This window comes from Cygnus olor, chromosome 8 (genome assembly GCF_009769625.2).
Source record: "Cygnus olor isolate bCygOlo1 chromosome 8, bCygOlo1.pri.v2, whole genome shotgun sequence".
Lineage (NCBI taxonomy): Eukaryota > Metazoa > Chordata > Aves > Anseriformes > Anatidae > Cygnus > Cygnus olor.
The window spans coordinates 30822580-30840618 of NC_049176.1; the positions used below are offsets into that span (position 1 = coordinate 30822580).

The 18039-nt window shown below is 39.6% G+C and overlaps 1 protein-coding gene across 6 annotated transcripts in view; it reads right to left on the reverse strand.

The window, feature by feature from the left end:
• The window catches only part of JAK1 (Janus kinase 1), a 71743-nt gene that overhangs the window by 13536 nt on the left and 40168 nt on the right, over positions 1 to 18039 (reverse strand). For 5 of the 6 annotated variants that reach the window (XM_040566413.1, XM_040566410.1, XM_040566415.1 and 2 more), the window contains 10 exons: positions 15687 to 15766; positions 14465 to 14663; positions 12066 to 12189; positions 6966 to 7119; positions 5523 to 5686; positions 4630 to 4972; positions 2936 to 3109; positions 2021 to 2178; positions 1206 to 1329; positions 340 to 526 (listed from right to left, as the gene is read on the reverse strand). In XM_040566413.1, coding sequence (XP_040422347.1) covers positions 340 to 526; positions 1206 to 1329; positions 2021 to 2178; positions 2936 to 3109; positions 4630 to 4972; positions 5523 to 5686; positions 6966 to 7119; positions 12066 to 12189; positions 14465 to 14663; positions 15687 to 15692 — 1633 coding nt within the window. In that variant the 5' untranslated portion in view covers positions 15693 to 15766. The remainder of the gene's footprint in view (positions 1 to 339; positions 527 to 1205; positions 1330 to 2020; positions 2179 to 2935; positions 3110 to 4629; positions 4973 to 5522; positions 5687 to 6965; positions 7120 to 12065; positions 12190 to 14464; positions 14664 to 15686; positions 15767 to 18039) is intronic. The other variant, XM_040566411.1, reaches the window with a different exon arrangement.

Sequence of the window (18039 nt, forward strand, 5' to 3'; positions counted from 1 at the left end):
GCCTCTGCCATCGATACTGCAGAGGCTAGTTGTTCAGGTGCAAAAAGGCAAACCACTGCCATTAGAAAAGTTCATACAAACAAGGCTCTTGAGAAGTACCAGCCCCTGAGCATCCTGTACTGAGCTTGTAACACTAAAAGGAAACCCCTAAAGCCTTGTTCACAGCATTTGCTTTTGCTTTTTGACAAGATCCCCAAACACAGAGAAGCAAGAAACTTAACAGAAGAGCTTGACACAAGAATACAGAACAAACAGAGCAGACTAAAAATGCCTCCAATGCTGAAGCTTGTTTCCTTTCAACAGCAAAGTCTGTAGTTTTTCTTAAGGGACAGAGCCTACCTCTTGGTTTTGGTTGGCAGCACCTCTTCAGTGTAAAGCTTATGTTGTCTGTCCGAAGTATTTGTCCTTTAAGGTGATCCATCAGCTCTTTTAAGGATGCGAAAGATTTGTTTGAACCGTGTAGGAAGTACCCCCCTTTTTTCACCTCAATCTGGAAGTTCTTGTACTGGATTGAACTATTTATCATCTGGAGAGAGTGGGGAAAAAAAGAAAGGAAAATACTGATCACTAAAGTGAAAGAACATTTGTAGGAGTGAATAAAGCCATAAAGCCTTTGAAATTACTACTAGGAACAATTAAACACTTGCTCCTATGCTAGCTAGGTTCCTCTAATCAAACTTCAACAAAGCCAGAGAAGGCCCTGGAATTCCTGTAACCTTCAGTCCCAAGAAGGCTCATAAAAAACAGAGTGGAAAAAGAGCAACATAAAGATGCAAACTTTTAACAGGTCCAAATTACAGCTTCTGTGTTCTGCACAGCCTGAGAGTATTCAGAATCCCTGACTCTTCAGAAGGAATTTTCTTCCATGCTCAAGAAGCATTAGGTAAGTTGCAGTGACAAATTCTGTATGTCACTCTCACAGCATATGAGCTAAATAAGCTTAATTTGAACCATGTTCATGCACAGTTCTATTGCTATGAACAGAAGTGTTCTGGATGTAACAAAACATATTCATCAGAGAGAGCACAAGAGTCTGGGGAAAATAAAGCTATGAATACTAGTGTCTACCCCCTGCCGCATCAGCTGTCAAAGAAAACTAAGAGGAACTGCCCTAAAGAAGATAAATATAACATCATGGATTACAGGGAGCCACTAGTCTTTAGCTCATTACCAGATTACTACTGGGAATGCCACACCTGACGTACCTCTGAGCCTTCGAAACAAGTCACTGTCATGAGGATGTGGTTAAAGTTCGTGCAGCTCCATCTCAACACGTACATTCCTGCTTCATTTCCTTCCTGTCGCAGTTTGTTGATGGCATATTCGGTGCTGAAAGAGTCAACGTGCAAATGAATAAAACCATCAAATGAGCAGTTGCATCCAAAAGCTATTGTTAGTAAATACACAGGAAAGTAATCCTAAATTTGGAACAAAAACATATCATCGTAACTTTCGTAACTTACAAATATTTGTACTATTATTAAAACATAATTTGTGTTTATTACATATGCTCACATTTAGCTGTATAAGAGCAAGGAAAGATTTATTATGCTCTTAGCATGCTTAGTGGGGAAACTCTGCTTCCAACACAGTGCACATGTAAGTTCTCTTAAACACAAAAGGAAAAGCCAGAAACATGGACAGGAAGGAAAATAATTCATTCAGCAAATTAAAAATAAAAAGCAAAGCTTTGTACATCCATTCAGGGACTCCCAGGGTCAGCACAGATAAGAGTAGAGTTTACCTTTGTGTACCTAAAATATTCCCATCTGCTCAACTGATGATTATAGCTATTAATGAAATAAGTCTCAAAATACTCCTACACTGATGACAAGAGAATTGGTGACATTATTTTTTCTTCTGATTACATGAAAAAAGTTGTCCTACAACCTCTTGGTAACTAATACTGGCCATTACAGAAACCTTTTAAAGCCAGATTTCCTCAATGGATTCAATATGCAGCAGAATTAGAGGACTAATTATTCAAGTGGGTCAATTCAAATCAAACCATTTTACTAACCAAATGGGTCCGTGGCATCCGTTTTTTATGTTGTGTTCGATCAGTGGGGGAGCCACATCTGTGCAGAGATAATGGTGGGCATCTGCTGTAAGTCTGAAGTATCCATCTATCAATGATGCAAATGACAAGGCCTCATCATGTGAGGACAGTTTTAATTCCTAAAACAAACAGATATTTTAGTCAAGAATTCTTACAGTTCTGTTAAAATATTTGAGAAATATCTAGCAATTTATTCACAGTGAGTAAACAATTGTTCAGAAACACATGATAGAAAACCATACACATTTAGGAGGCCAACAGTGACCATTCTGCACCCTCCCTACTTATTACTGGCTAGAAACTCATTCTCTGGCATGACTTGCGTTCTGCTGTAATCCTGGGTGAGATCTGTAATGCAAGCTCTTGCAGTACTCATTGTGAAACCTCACAAGTTCAGGACTAGGGCAGGCATGTTGGATTTGAAGCCAAGGGCACTTTGGTAGCTCCTTTCTAAATTCTAACAGCTGACAGCCCACAGAAAGAAAAAAAACAGTTAGGAGACTAAAATTAGTGACTCTCCTCCTCCCCTTTCCCAAGGTCCCTCTGCCCTCCCTCACTGAGCTCCTCTTTCTTGACGCTCCTTTTGGCTGTTCCAGGCTGTACGCAGGAAGGCCACGGGCTGAGAAGCACAGCTAGGAGATCATAAACTCTTACTGGTATGCAGCAACAAGTGTAGAGAAATAACTGTCTTCATCAACTTGCTGCTCTTCTAATTAGCACTTTTGCATTTGTACACTGTTGAAGACAGTATATTTAACTACTCTTTAAAAGTCCCATTAGGAAATGTTCCCCAAGGAGGTTGTCACCTGTCGCCCAACAATACTGTGCCACTGTAACAACCCACAGGAAGGAAAACTATCCAGGTTTGGATCTTACCATCCTTTTGTTATCCTGCTTGTTAATGCTCACAGTAGACTCCTTGATGACAATGTGGGTGATTTCAGGGAAATAGGAAAAATTGTTCCATAAATCTCGAATTTTGTGTTTTTCTTCTTCCTTTTTGGTTTTGCCATCAGATTTTTTCTTCTTCTCCTTTTCTGTCTGTACAGACTGCAAATATATTTGGGATAAAAATATATCAATACAAACATTTTTTTAGCACAGTGCTTTCACTATGAAACAAAAATTCACAACAAATTAATCTTCTACATCTAGTTAATTGTTGAATGCCTTTGCACTGAATTATCAATTCTGTGATCACTGCCTGTATCGCCAGGACTTACTTCTATCAAGAACTGTCCATGAGACAACTTTCATGAGGATGAAAGAAACCAGTTGTTAGCCAGGCAAGTTACCTCTCTCACTATGCTAGCAATAATAATAGTGGTAGTGCAGGGCTGAAACAGCGATACTGAAATTTCTGAAGTATGTACATGAAGTACACTTTCTGAGCTCAGCCCAAAAGCCAGAGCGACATTCTTCTCACGGCGCCTGCCTGAACTTCTGCCGACAGCAGCTGGAAATCTGCATGCAGACCACAATGACACTGGTCTCCTCACAGATCAAAAACTACTGAAAACTATTACTAACTACATACTTGAAAAATACAAACGTTCAGACTAAGCAAAGCTTCCTGCTAGTCACTGAATGCTTTTCACTGAGATGAAGTGTTTGGTTTAGCCATTTAAATAAAAATAATCTACAAATCAGCAGAAACAGAAGCCTTACAAGAAACAGGCTGTACTTCTTGCAAGCTTTTCTTCTCAATATCCGTTCTTCCTTCCCTCCCCCTCATTAATATTATCATTTCAAACAGAAATTCTCCACCAGAGATAATTAGCTTACATCTAAATGTAGAGAAGCACAACATTTCTGTGCTACAAAAGATAGCCATCAGTAGGTTTCTCATCACAGTAGGGAACTGAGGCAAGCAAAAAGAGGTCTATTTGTTCATGTATTGTATGTGGAGAAAAACTATAGAATATGCCATAATCCCTTCAAGCACAAAGTACATTTAATATTTATATACACAAAGTACAAAAGAGGTTAAACAAAGTGAGCTCAGCAGCACTGAAACAAAGGACATCATATGAAATATCACTGGCATGAGAAAGCTGAGCTTTAATGTCACTATATTTTAACTTACTCATGAAAAGTCTATCAGTATGAGTAATTCTGGCATCTGGGGTTGCCAAACATACAGAAAAAAGCATCAGCAGACCTTGATATCAAGACAGAGCACCAAACCGTAAGGGCCTCCACGTGCATTAATCTTTCATGACTTGAATCTGGTCTGGCAGATACAGCAGTCTTTAGTTTTTCTGGTGAAACTTCCAGGCAAAGAGGCTGCCAGAGAGTATGTGGAGTGTGCATCCTTGGAATTTCCCAAGACCAGAATGGCTAAAGCCCTAATCAATCTGGTCTCACCTCAGAGCTAACCCTGAGCAGGGGGTTGGACACGACAAATCCTGAGGTCTCTTCCAACCTGAATTATCCTACGATTCTATGAAAGGAGCCCTTTTAAAAAAGAAAAAGCTGATCTGCAGTGTCTGAAGATCATGTACACTTTTTAGCAGTTGTTGTGCCCGCGAAAGTAATCTTCAAATTCCCATTTATCAAAGGATACTTACATTTGGCTTGAGCCTCCACTGAATTCCATTGTTTCCTGTCACGATGACTTCATATAGTGGAAGGATTTCGTTGTCACCACAATTAAATCTATTTATTTCATTCTCGGATGAAATCAGCAGAGATGAAGTCTCAAAAATTTCTGCTCCATAATGTTTAGTCAAAGTCTCCATTGTTGATAAGTATTTAACTTTCAGATCGCGTGGAGACACACTACTGTCACAAATGGTTTTGTTGTTAAACTCTTTAAGGAAATGCTTGAAAACATTATTTATCCGAATCCTGGTTAAGAAATTCCTTTGTCTGATAGTCTTGTTCAAAGTTTCAGGAATATAATGTTTATAACTAGGAAGAAAAACAACAGTACGAGTTAATACAGTTGATTCCTAAGTTTTTAACTCTAAAATGTGGTACTGCCTTACATTTTGAAAGTAATTTATAGAGAACAAGAGGCAGTAAACCAGTGTGCAGCTGGTACTGCAGAAACAGTTTATGGCATTAGTAGCCAACAGGAATTCAAATAATAACCTTACCTGGAAGCTTTATAGGCAAACGGATACAGCCCACCCAAATCAGTAACATTAAGTTGCCACTTAACAACGCTACCATTTCTGAACTTATTAACCTGGAATCCTGAATTTACAGCAAGTATGCAACACATCAGTACACTGGCTGCACTAGCTGCATAAATTTCATATAATCTTCAGGTAAGAAGTAACTCAAATTTTCTATTACATATCCCAATTGACCAGATTAGGAAGACACACATAGCAGTATTAGTGTTGGGGCTTGTAACTCCTACATAGTCAGACCGTGCAAAGTAAAATGCTTAAGGTCCCTTTAGGAAGAGAAGTGAAGCATATCCAACAGCAAGGAAGAATTCATCCCAACTTACCTGATATCTTTGGGAAGCTCTGGAAGTTTCAACTTTTTGTTGATGGCATAGTGAGAGATTGCAAGGACAGCCATTCCCAGACATTCATTTTCAATTTCATGAACTTCTTGATCATTTTTAGGGTCACGGATTGGTGCTAGGCCTTTCACTAAGTCATACTGACCCTTAACAAGGAGAGAAAAAAAATATATAATAGGTTTGGCATTTGTCATGCTAGCAACCGAAGTCACAAGATCAGAGGCTCTCCTTGAGCAAGAAAAGAGTCACCCAAAACTGAAAGCCATGACAAGAAGGGGTAGAGGAAGAAGATAAGAGCTATGCAGTAAGATGCCATCTTCTCTTGGACCAATAAAACAGGAATGTAGGCAAGCACTAGTCACCCCACAAACCCTGCCTATTTGAGAAGAAACATCAACACTTGTGCCTGACAAAAGTTTATTAAAATGATGATTCATGGAACAGGTGGAATCATCACAAACATCATCACAGCACATCCATCCCATACACAGTCTCTGTCGTCTGGCAATATTCACTAAGGTCCCTACCCATTGTTTTTACCTTTTTTGCTGGCAATCAGAAAAGAAAGAAAAAAAAAAGACAAAACACACTTTGCAGCATGTTATATGCTCATATAAAACAAGGCACAAATTAGGTAGATTTCGCAAAAGAAACCCTTTGCTTCTTACTACTTTAGAATGCAAGTGGTACCATTAAGATGTATTTCTAGCTGTAGCTACCTGGGTATTTTCTCATATTGTGGTTTCACAACAGAACGATTTTCAGTTAGGAACACAAGCTTGCTGAAATAGAAACTGCACCTACTTGCCACGACTAGCATGCAGCATGCTACCAGCAACTGGGAGGCACAACAGAAGGAAAGAAAAACTGCATGCAAGTAGGCTGTGTGACAATGGCTCACTCAGAGGGTGGTGAGGCACTGGAACAGGTTGCCCAGAGAAGCTGTGGATGCCCCATCCCTGGTGGTGTTTAAGGCCAGCTTAGATGAGGCCCTGAGCAACCTGATCTAGTGGGTGGCGTCCCTGCCTATGGCAGCGGGGTTGGAGCTAGATGATCCCTGAGGTCCCTTCAAACCCAAGCCATTCTGTGATTCTATGAATGGCATCATGTGCAAATTTTTCACAAAAGGTATAGCATTTATATAAAAACCAGTTAATAGTAAAGCAACTGTGTTGTAAAAACGTAGCCTGTGGCTACGTTTTTGGACTGTGAGACAGTTTCTTTACATATTCTGCATATGGCCTGATTGTTCTTCATTAGGAAATTCTCTTTTCTCCATGTTGTGTAAAGTATGACCAATGCCAACAGGTAAGGTTAAACATACATTAAAGCTTGAACATAGTTTTTTAAAGCAGACAATTTCTACTGGATCAAATAGTTGTCGTGCTAGTGAAATGGCACAGACACTTGCATGCAACCTCCTACCTGTGCAAAGATGTACTCTAATGAGTTTGCGTCAAGGATCGGGGTTCCTTCTGGAACATGCTTCTTCTCGTAAGAGTTCTTTGACTTCTTTGGCGAATGCCTCCACACGGAGGGTTCATTTTCACTAGTCCCATGCCAGTTTGTAAAGTAGTATCTTGCAAGAAAAAGAGAAATAAACTTTAAAAATCCGGGAGAAAATCCTCAATTTATATTAGATACATATTCTAAACTTGCAAAACAAAACAAGGTACATGCCAAAAACTTTCGATTTTCTGCCTCAGTGTAAGAGACTATGCCTCTACTGTGCATTAACCAATAGTTGACATTTGCATTCCAAATTAAAATGGCTCATCTAAAGCGTTAACACGGCTTCAGACCTCTTCCTCTATAACCGCTGAGTGCCTCCCTCCAGGCCACAGCTGGAAGTACTAGAAGCTATGCACTGGAATTTCTGCTTCCCTTTGGTTTTGGATGGAGATGGTGAAAAAGACACTAATTTAAATCATCCAGCTTTAAAGGGACACAGTCAATCTTCTCTGTGTATTACAACTAAGCTTTTTAATCTATCTGCACACAAGGCTTTTTAAAAACCTGCTAAAAGTAGTTGGCATCTGCTGCAAACGAAGGAAATTGTTGAGATCAAGCGTCTGCCAGAAGCTTTGAAAAATCTTTGTCTAAATTGCTCTAGAAATTTCTTTCTGAGTTCTGTTAAGATTTTAAATCGCATAAAGCTTAGTTAAATCTGGTATGAATCAATGTGCCTTTTGCAAGAGTTCATTCCTTGCACATGATCATGACGTACTTACAATTAAAAGGTTACAGGAGAGCAGATTTACCCAGCTGCTAAGTAGGAAGGATTTCTGTTAGAATACACCACTAACTCCAGAGAAGCATTCGGCGCTACCCACAGCAAACAATGCAGAAGTACTTACTAATACAAGGGGAGGTGCGAAAGGAGACTTTCCTGATGGACAGTGACCACAGTGAGCTCCACATAATGTTACCACAAACTCTTGACAGCTAAGATTTTAATGTCTGCCTAAATGTGCCATCGGCAAAATCGTAAGGAGCTTGTGTGACCAAAATAACATTGAGAACAACTTACAAAGGAAAAAGACAAATGAATGTGAATGATAATAAGCACTGCACATAAAGGGAGAAGTAAAGAAAATTGAGTGGAAAAAAACTAAGTTTTTAAAGTAAAAAATGCTGCGGCATGAGGGATTAATATATCCAACTCCTGAATTGCAAATACACATTTTCTATATTGAAAGAAAAAGCGGAATAGATGAACTAACTTATAAGCTACAGGCACATTTGAAAATTACAAACAACAAATCTGTTTAAGTAACAAATCATAATGTTGCCCAAACAGTTTCAATTCGAATGTAACGCAATAAAAATTGCAAGAGGCGTATCCTGGAAGACAGGAAGAGAGCGGGCAGGCAACAAATCAGTCAGCAAATGCTTATGAATGGTACAGGACAGGACAACCCTCATGCAAGTGTGCAAGGTCTAAAATATGTGACTATAATTTCGTGATTTGTCTCTGACCAGAATGGGAGCTCATGGATTAAGTCCCAGTTCTGCAGTGGTCAAGGTTGGTGCGTACCAGCCTCAGTGCAGGCTCAGGATCTTGAAGAGCAAAAGAAAATTCGTGCTCTTAGTTTAGGACCACGTGTTTTCATCACGTTATCTGCACAGTAAGTTGACTGCCCATATGAAGAATTATGTATTACCCTACTCCTAAAGATACTCTCCGCATTGTGTTTTTGTCCTTTCTTTCTTTTTGCTAAGTCTTTTTAAGACCCAAAAGGCTTACATACATAGCATGGGTAAGAATACCAACACACAACTATGCTAAAAACTCCCAACACATCCTGTAAGATACTGCAGAAATCCTTTGGTTTAAGCACAAAAAGCAAAAGGAAAGAAAGCAAATCCTTCTGCCTCCAGGAAATTACTTTTTTTTCCACATGCTACTTTATAAAATGACTGATAATTAATAACACTGATTGTTTTGTTATTTCCTGAAAACAATTATGGGCAAGGTATTGTGTATTGTTTGTAACTGAGTGGAGAATTTGTTCCTTTACCTATTAGACTGCCATGATTAAAACAAGACTTATAAGTTACAATAAAAATTAAAGCCCCATTGTTTGTGGAACCATACACACAAAGCAGGAGAGTCTCTGCCTTGAAGGGACTGATTGACTTGTGGCAAGGAGAGAAAGACGATTATTATTCCACTTTCAAAGACAGAAATGGGAGCACAAGTTTTTTGGATTCAGAAGTCCTGCAGAAGACCTGGAAAGGAGATCCATTCAGTCTGGCCAAGGAGTGTTGAAATGCTGGAGGGGCACCTGCTCTTCCTTCTCTTTCACCTATGGGTGACTCTGATGACCCTTCTTTCCTGGATTTCCAAACCCTATGCCTTGGGTCCCTTTGCCATGCCAACAAACACTGCTACCTCTGGCTTAACCACCATCCAGCTATGAAACAGTTAAGCTTGTGAGCTAATTAGTCAGGATATTACAAAATACTGTGGTTTCTTATGCTGTAGACTCCTTTTTCACTTGATGCAAATACGGGTCCTGTTACAAAGTTTCTAGTAAAAAGCAAGTCCTTTCAAAATATTACCAAAAGTATACTAACTAGCATGGATTTTCCAGGGAGAAGAGGAAGATGGGAAGTCCAGACTATCAGAAACGAAACACAAAGCTTTCAGCAGTGGAAGAAAAATCTAACATCTAAAAGCATTTCAAACTACTAAGTCACGTACCTTCAATTTATATACATATAATTTCAATAGGAAAAACCAAACCTATCAAGTCAATGAAATTTCAGAAGTAAGGTTGTCAACATAAAACTGATTTAGTCTCTGAATGATTATATACAATCTAATACAGTGCACTATTAAAAAAGCCCAGCCCACTTTCCTTTTTCAAAAGGAATTCTGCCTCTTGCAGAGCTCTGAATAAACAGTATTTATTTAGAGAACAGTTTCACAATCCTGTGCTGTTCATAATTTCTTAGTGCCCAGCCCTCTCTCAGTTCAGGTTCCCAAGCCAAGACACCAAACAGATAGTAAACGAAAGAAAGGAAAACCCCACTTCAGCAAGGCACTACAGTATTCCTGGGGAGACAAGAATCTCTAGATTTTAGCACCTAAATTTATAGAAGTTCCTGGAGTGAGTCCTCATCACCCACCCAACGTGGAAACATACAAACACTAAACACAGTGGAAAATATTTTTTAAGAATTAAATTAAAATTAAAAACAAAGCATCGAACTTTTCAGAGGATTAAATTCACACAACTGTATGTTTAAAATACCCTCTTTTTTTTTTCTATAGAGAAAAGCAGACCACATCAAATTCCAGCATCAGGGGAAAACGTCCCAGATTCAGATTATACGAAGAATTTATTATTTTTTATTATCAGTATACTGTTAATCTGACTGATCTCTTGAAGCAAGAAAGGGCACTTAATGCTCTGTAACAAGCTTTTAGAGTTTTCAGAGCTTTCTTTAAAGAGTCACTCAATTCACTCTTGTAGGGTGTTTATCTGCCAAACTTAATCACAGCTGTTTAAATCCAAGATTAGCTGAGGTTAAGTCATTAATGCTGCTAATAACAGCATTTATGCGGTGTTGCAGAAAAAAGAAAATACTATAGTATCCTCTTCCTCTTTTGAATGTAGGTATCAGTACCATGATTCTTTGAAAAGCAAAGATCTTTCTGTAAACTGGCAGTATTTTTTTTCTCATAACAGTTCAACCAATAATAGTAACAATTCCAGTATAGCACAAGTTGTAATCAGAATTGGAATACTTTACAGTTCAAAGATCCCATTTACAAAGCTCTCTTTTTGTATCTGCATAAGCAAAGTGGCTGTTATTCTCTAACAAGCCTAGAAAACGATTTGGATGCACAGCCTGAGGCTTACATGTGCCAGTTCCCTCATTAGCATGTACAAGTGATAGCAATGTTGATTATCAAGAAAAAGATATTACAATGCATACAGCTATATAAGCACCCCATTTTAGAAATGTTTTTCTCTGTAGCCTAAACTGACCATATATGTGAGTATTACATTTTATGCCAATGAGGGGTATTATATAGAAGCTTATTTTCTTATAGTTGTTCCTTGAAGAATCAACAAAAGCGTGATGATTAGTGCACTTGCTTCAGGAACATAGGCAAAGTTTCAGAAAGTTCAGAAGTTTCTAGACTAATTATTCCTACATTACACACTTAAAGCTCATACTGATGCAAAAAGTCAAAATTTAAAAAAAAAGAGGAAGCATAATGTGCAGAACTGGATTTCTATCAAAACAGAATAACAAAAAATATATCAAAAAGGAAGGACATCTTTTCTTTAGCTAGTGAATGTGGCAGTGCTCAAGAGCTGCCAATTCTGCTGCTTTCACTTTGCAGTGGATGACAGCCAGTACACCCATTCTGCCCCACACATCTCAACAGGGAACGTGCTGTATTCTAACAGTACCCCCTGAAGTTCAACCTCCTGGTATGTATGGAGGATAAAGATCCTGCCAACAACGGCTTTGATTTTCTGATGCTTTCTCCAGTCTAGTAACTGCCACCCGCAGTCAGGCCACATGGATTCCCCTACGGTCCTAGAGGAGAATTTCAAAAGCAACAGCGTGTTGCTTTCTCCTTTCAAGCTAATAGCAAAATTCCCATTGACTTCAGCAGGAGTACAGTTCACTCTGAACACTTCAAATGGAAATTGAAACATGCAAACTACTGATATGATAAAACAACGTTTCTGAGCCATTTTTTTTCAATTTAGCTGTTAGACAGTTCAGTCACCTACTGTTTCGTGGATATGGGTTCTTGTGGTTTTCAACTTCTGGGGTGTTTTTCAGGGTTATATAGCGAAGATGAAAAAAAATCAGGAGACGTTTAAAGCTTTTCCTGTTAATCTCTTATCTATGGTGTGAAGAGCAAGCTGCTGCTTTTGGTTTTACTTTTTAGCTTCTTTAGTGAGTTCAGTAGTATGAGTTAGAGCATCTATCTATTGTTAAGACAAATGCCCCAGTTCCCAAGGAATCATTTTTCAGATGTTTTACACTTACCTCATTCGATAATGCAGCCGGTGAGAAGTTTTTTCATCTATCTTAAAGACCTGGTTTGGTGCGTACCAGAGTCTTTTGTTCTCATCAAACAGTGCAAAGAGATTATGGCACAGAGGAGATATAGCTGTCAGAGGAAAGAAAGCAAGCACATGAATTCACAAGGCCACAATACATATGCACAACCTAAAAACATAAATACATAAATTAACTATCTGATCTTGCAAAATATACCATAAAGAAAAACTGACACAAGGATTAGTTTAAAACAATTATTAGAAAGATATGACCAAAGGGGAAATGCAAACTGTGTACTGGTCGACTCCACTGATTGCATTATGTATTAAACAGCCTGACATTTCTATTAGCTATTTCTACCATGGAATTTATTTGGAAGTTGATTTTGCCAAAGGTCTGAACTTAAGAGGAAAAGCCTTTAAAAAATTCACCTTTTCCAAATTACAGAAATGGGTGTTTTAAGAGAACCACTCAGCAATACCACAACTTTGTTCTCAGTTTTACTTTATTAATAAATTTTGCTCCCATAGCTGAAAGAGAAGGTTTTAGGAAAATGATCAAAATCCCCTTTTTGTTAGCAGACAGGCACAAAGCATAACGTACCATTTTTCCATTCTTAGCTAATTCAGCAGAGGGTTTTCCAACAAAGAACAGACTTTAACTTGTAGGTCTAAGCTGACCTGCTTTAACCTTTGCCTTTACATCATCCCAGAGAAAAACAAGCTACGGTATGTTTACAGGGCTGTGTTTGTTTGAATTCCTTGCTTCAGCTTCCTGTTCAATAGGAAGCAGTACCTTTTTGCAAAAGCCCCGTCCAGGCAAGCAGCTCTGTCCCAGAGAGCACTAAAGCATGTGCTTAAGTGCCGTTCTGAATCAGGGCCAACTGCCGAGCACATTGTTTGGGTCCTACAGAACTCAGTGAAACCAATTCTGCTTCGAATTTGTAAGAGAGAGTGCAAAAGAGAAGAAGAGAAACCAAGGAAATAAAACCTGAACAACCTAACTGCAAAGTTCACAGAAGATGGGGCTGGACACCCACTACTTCCAGCAGGCCAACCAGCAGCACGTAGATGCCGTCGGTGGTTTAACTACGCAAGCAGTGATTTACAGCGCAGACCAGCATCACAGGCTTGCTGAAATGGGTAAGACTTTTGTCCTTCACACGCACTTGTTGTGGACTTAGCAAAGACCAAGAGAAGGCAGAAAGAAGTTCCCTTAAGGAAAACTCACCTAAAGTCATTTCTTTAACAGTTGTAAACTTTCTAATAGAAGTTACTGGCAGCAGTTGCACAGTATGTGGGCTCACACCTCTACAAAGAGCAGCAGCTCATAGCTCTTACATGCTGACACAAACAGGTTTTAAGTACTCCCCATTCTCATTAAAACTATTCAAAAACAGTATGAGTGCTTATTTGATGAGATTTGTCCTTCAGATTCCTATCATTCCTGTCTTTAGAATGAAAGAGAAGTAATGAGGTAAATGAACTGGAGGGTGCTCAATCTCACAAGAACCAAGATGGCGTGGGAAAAGAAAATATTGTAAAACTGCAAAAAGCTTATGCCCAGAAACAGACAGTTAGATGTTTATACAGCTGGATTTACTACTCCCGTATCAGCTGAACAGTATTTAGTATTCCAGGAACCTTGGGAAACAGAAAATTCTGGGGGATAAAAGAACCTCAGAAGTTCGGAAGTGTAAATGCAGAAGTACACTACACCTAAGATTCATGAGGCTTAAACATAGATTAAACAGACTGATTCCAGTAGAATTATACATACATTCAAATATTTTGCTGAGTCAAGGAACACAACGGCAAAGCAAGGAGCTTTCATTATACATTTCTGTATTACCACAATTGTGCACAGTTACGGTAATCTTAGCTGGTGAGTTATTAACACTACAGACATTGTAATTCTGCAAAGGAGCGTTGGGCAACAAAAGAGAAAATTAAAACTGGGAAAGCAGCAAATGGTTATATTTTCTCCGATTAGCCCTCTCCAAAATAATATGGAACAGATCTTGACAGGCTTACCAACTAGTATAAGGTAAAAACAGCTTTGTGTAACATATTTGTACACTGTGTCTCCTCTTCTCCTATAAGAGGCCTAATCAATCCCACTAAAAGAAATCAGTACTTGTATCTGCCAGAAACCAGGGCAAGAGATCACCATTTTACACGAATCTCAGGAAAGTCTCTTCCATTTCTTCCATGTTAAACAGTTTGAGAACTGCCCAAGCAGACCCTTGGAAAAGGTTTCCACCCTAGACTTTTTATCATGCATACTTTTTCTATACGTATTGACTGATGTGGAGAGAAGGACATACCACTTTTAATGCTGTCACGCCTTGTCACTGAAAACTTGTACAAAATCCATATACTCACAACACCTCCGGGCGGCTTCAATGCACAACTCTTCCGAGGTAAACTCGCCGCTGGTATACCGAATGGGATCTTCATCTTGCAGGTAGAAAAGAATTTCTAAACCCTGATGCTGAGCTTCCAGGTTTACTTCGCTCTTCTTTGTGCTCCTCATTTTTGCACAGAAAGCCATGGCTTTGCAATCTTCTTTTACATTTAGATACTGAAAGTGGAGGAAAAGTGTTTAAAGAAAACATGATGAAGGAGAGTTTGATTGATTTGGTTCCATGTTTTTAGTTGCCAGTTCAGTAGCAAACATTCCAAAACACAAATTTCCATATTGAAAAAAAAAAAAGACAAAAATAAAAATGTGACTGGAAATAGACTATTTAGGTCATAGAATAAATAAAATGCAATTCATAGATAAAATTAGAGATTGCTTGAAGGTACAAAATTGAAGGCTCAGTTTGGCTCATCCTTATTTCCTGTGAAAATATTTGTCAGTACACAAATGTGTTGCTTAGAAAGGTTACTGAACACTGTGATGAGCTAGGCACAGCATTTCTCGATCTTTTCATATTGGTAACCTGATTATTCAAAGCCAACATTTTTCATAAATGAGGGGAAAAGTGAAGAAAGAAATGTCAATGGTTATTCTGTTTCTGGTAACTGTTTCAAATAATTCCCCTCAGCTGAAGTTCTGGTTGTTCCACAACTATTCTGAAAGGTTTCTCTTACTGTAAAGCAGGAATAACTTTCACATCCTTAAGTATCTAACTGATTGAAAAACAATACTTGAGGCTGGCTAATATAAACAGCACAATTTACGCTTCCTTAAAAAAAAAAAAAAAAGAGTCAGCTTCTATTTTTACAATCTATCTTAACAGCCAAATACATCTGACAGCTTTCTCCCATCCCACCCTTTGGTTTTTTGAACTCCTTATACTTCGTGTGTCATGGTGAAAAAGTGGGCTTAATGAAGTATCTTTCAGACTGCCAAGAAGGCATACAAGGGAGCTCTGACTCGAAAGGAAAGGCGCGTAGCATTTTATACTTGGTACTTAAACAGAAAGGGCAGAAAGGAGTTAAGTGACCACAGACTTCATTTACTCTGGGGTCTGTGTTCCACATTTTACTAAACTTCAGTTCAGTTAATAACAAAAGCCCAAACCACCAATTCTGTAGTTTACAAACATAATCCTCCCACCGAAAAACAAACAAAACCAAACCTCATAACCCAACACACCTGCATTTATGTGACTGTCTGATCCTCTACGTGACTGAAACAGACTATCTTCACGCTCTCCAAGAGCAACTTGTACCTGGCTGGAAAAAAAGAAAAAGTCAGGAATTCCTTTGTACAGTATCAGAGGCACCAAATATACGGTCAGGATGATAAAAAGCCACGTGCACTCTGACAGATTCTTCCCATTAATGTAAGCCAGATCCAGATCTAGTCAACCAAGTACAGACAGAGCAAGCATCCAGGAGTGCAGTCCACACACTCTTCGTAAATCTACTAATTCCTTTTGCCTCTTTGGGTGCACTGGTTGAGAGGCAAACAAAAAGCAGGTGGAAAGCCTTGATTGTTTTATCATTTTTTCATATTTTCAGAGCATCAACAATCTGTCTGGTCATGCCCATGGCAACCCTGGGAGTATTTTTCCCTTTGCTTCACCTCCTTCATGGCTTTTGAAGTCACTTCATTCTTCGTAACTTTTAACTGAATATTAGCAATTGTAATTATTCCCTAGACCCTCCTTCCAGATTATCAGGTTCTGTTCTTTGCCCTTTTACTCTCCTTTGCTCTGTTGGAGATGCAGAGCCTTGGCTGGGTGGCAGAGGATAAGGGAACTGCCCACAGGAGTGAGTATCACTGCAAGGCTCACATTTCTCTTGGAGGAACCTTGTTCACAAGGAACACAGCAGTAACTTCCATGCCTTCAGGCAGCAGGGACACCTTCCAAGAGCCTATGTTTTTTTAAGCCTTTCCCATGACCACAAATAACCTCAGTATTCTGAGGCTGCTTTGCAAAACTACCCCCACCCAAAGGTACAGCTTATCTGTACCACCTGAAGCAAACTAGAAAAACATCAATACCTTTTTTTTTTTTTTTTTTTTTTTAATGGTAGGTGTGACACTGCCTCTATTTAATGTATTGTCTTATGCTGGGGCTGTAAAACCAAAGAGGTGCTACAGGGATGCTTAAGAAGCACAGGGAAAAGAGTGGGCATCAGTAAGGAGTCTCCCTAGTCCCAGTCCTGATGACAGAGCGCGGAGCATCGGCGAAGGAGCTGGCACGTGCGGATGTTCCTCTTCAAAGAGCACAGGCACCATCCATCAACCACTGCTCCATGCTGTCAAGGGGAAACCTGACCAGCTGCACACCAGGAACCACCAGGAACCACTAACTGGATGCAGCAGTAAAACAGAAGTGCCAAAATGTGACTACACCAAACATGGTGGTACCGCTGGTGTGGTAAACGTTGCCCATCACCCATCTGAGGCTGAAAGACTCCTCCATTTGTATCCTCCATCTCTTCTTTCTCTCTTCTTCCCTCTCTCTGCCAACATGTACTTGAACTAAATGTGTATTGGTTTCGCTGCAACAGCATCAGGCTTTAATCCCACATAGCAGACTTTAAAGATATTGCTTTATAAGCCTTAGGCTTAGTTTGGGGAAAGCCTGGCACAGAACCACAAGCTTCCCTTGTGCTTGGAAAGTGCCCAGCAAGCATCACACAATCATAACAAAAATAATGTTTAACAGCACAGCACGTATTTACAATTAAATGGCATGTTCCTTTCATCTGTGTCACGTTAATGTTAAATTTGAGTTTCTAGACACATTCCCTCAGCAATAATATGGGGAAGAAGTAATTGAGAGCATGATTACTGGAACATGCAGACAAGCCAGTAATTATGTCTGCACAGCACCAGAAAATGTAAATGCAAAAGGTTAAGGATGGAGCTGTTATCTAACTGAAAACACTCCCTTTTCAACAACGTATCTTGCAACTGAAACTCAATATATTTTAATGTCTGCGTGGGCATAACATTAAAGAGATTGTCTAGAGGTTTTAAAATGTGAAGGCAAATGTAAAACCATTGCCCTTGCAGATTCATAAATCAAAACTGTTTCTTTTCAACGTAGCGTTCCTTGGTTTTGCTTAATAGCTGGTGCTTGTTTCTAATCGGGGCAGCAATTCCCAGAACACAAAAGTACCACACTGCTGCTTCCACTGCAGCACGCTTTTGGGGGTGAGAGGAGAGCCCAGCGTCCAGCTCCCACCTTGCTGCTCACTACCAAGCCTTCCCGAGGGTGCTGCGTTCGCTGTCAGGAAAGCACCTTGTCAGAAGGGCATGGTGACGGTCTGAGAGCCCCACTGACCTCTCCCCGGCCCCAGAGTAACATCACTGAATGCCCCGGTCCCGAAATGGCTGGGCTCCTGGCCCGGCCTGCCCGAGGCCACCACGTTCACCTCAGTGCCTCCACCCAGAAGCCCGCCTCACGCAGCCCTGTCACAGCTTCATCACAGAAGAACCCTGAGGGGAATTTTAATCCTTTGCCACTTGACAGTTTCAGAGCCTTGGCGCA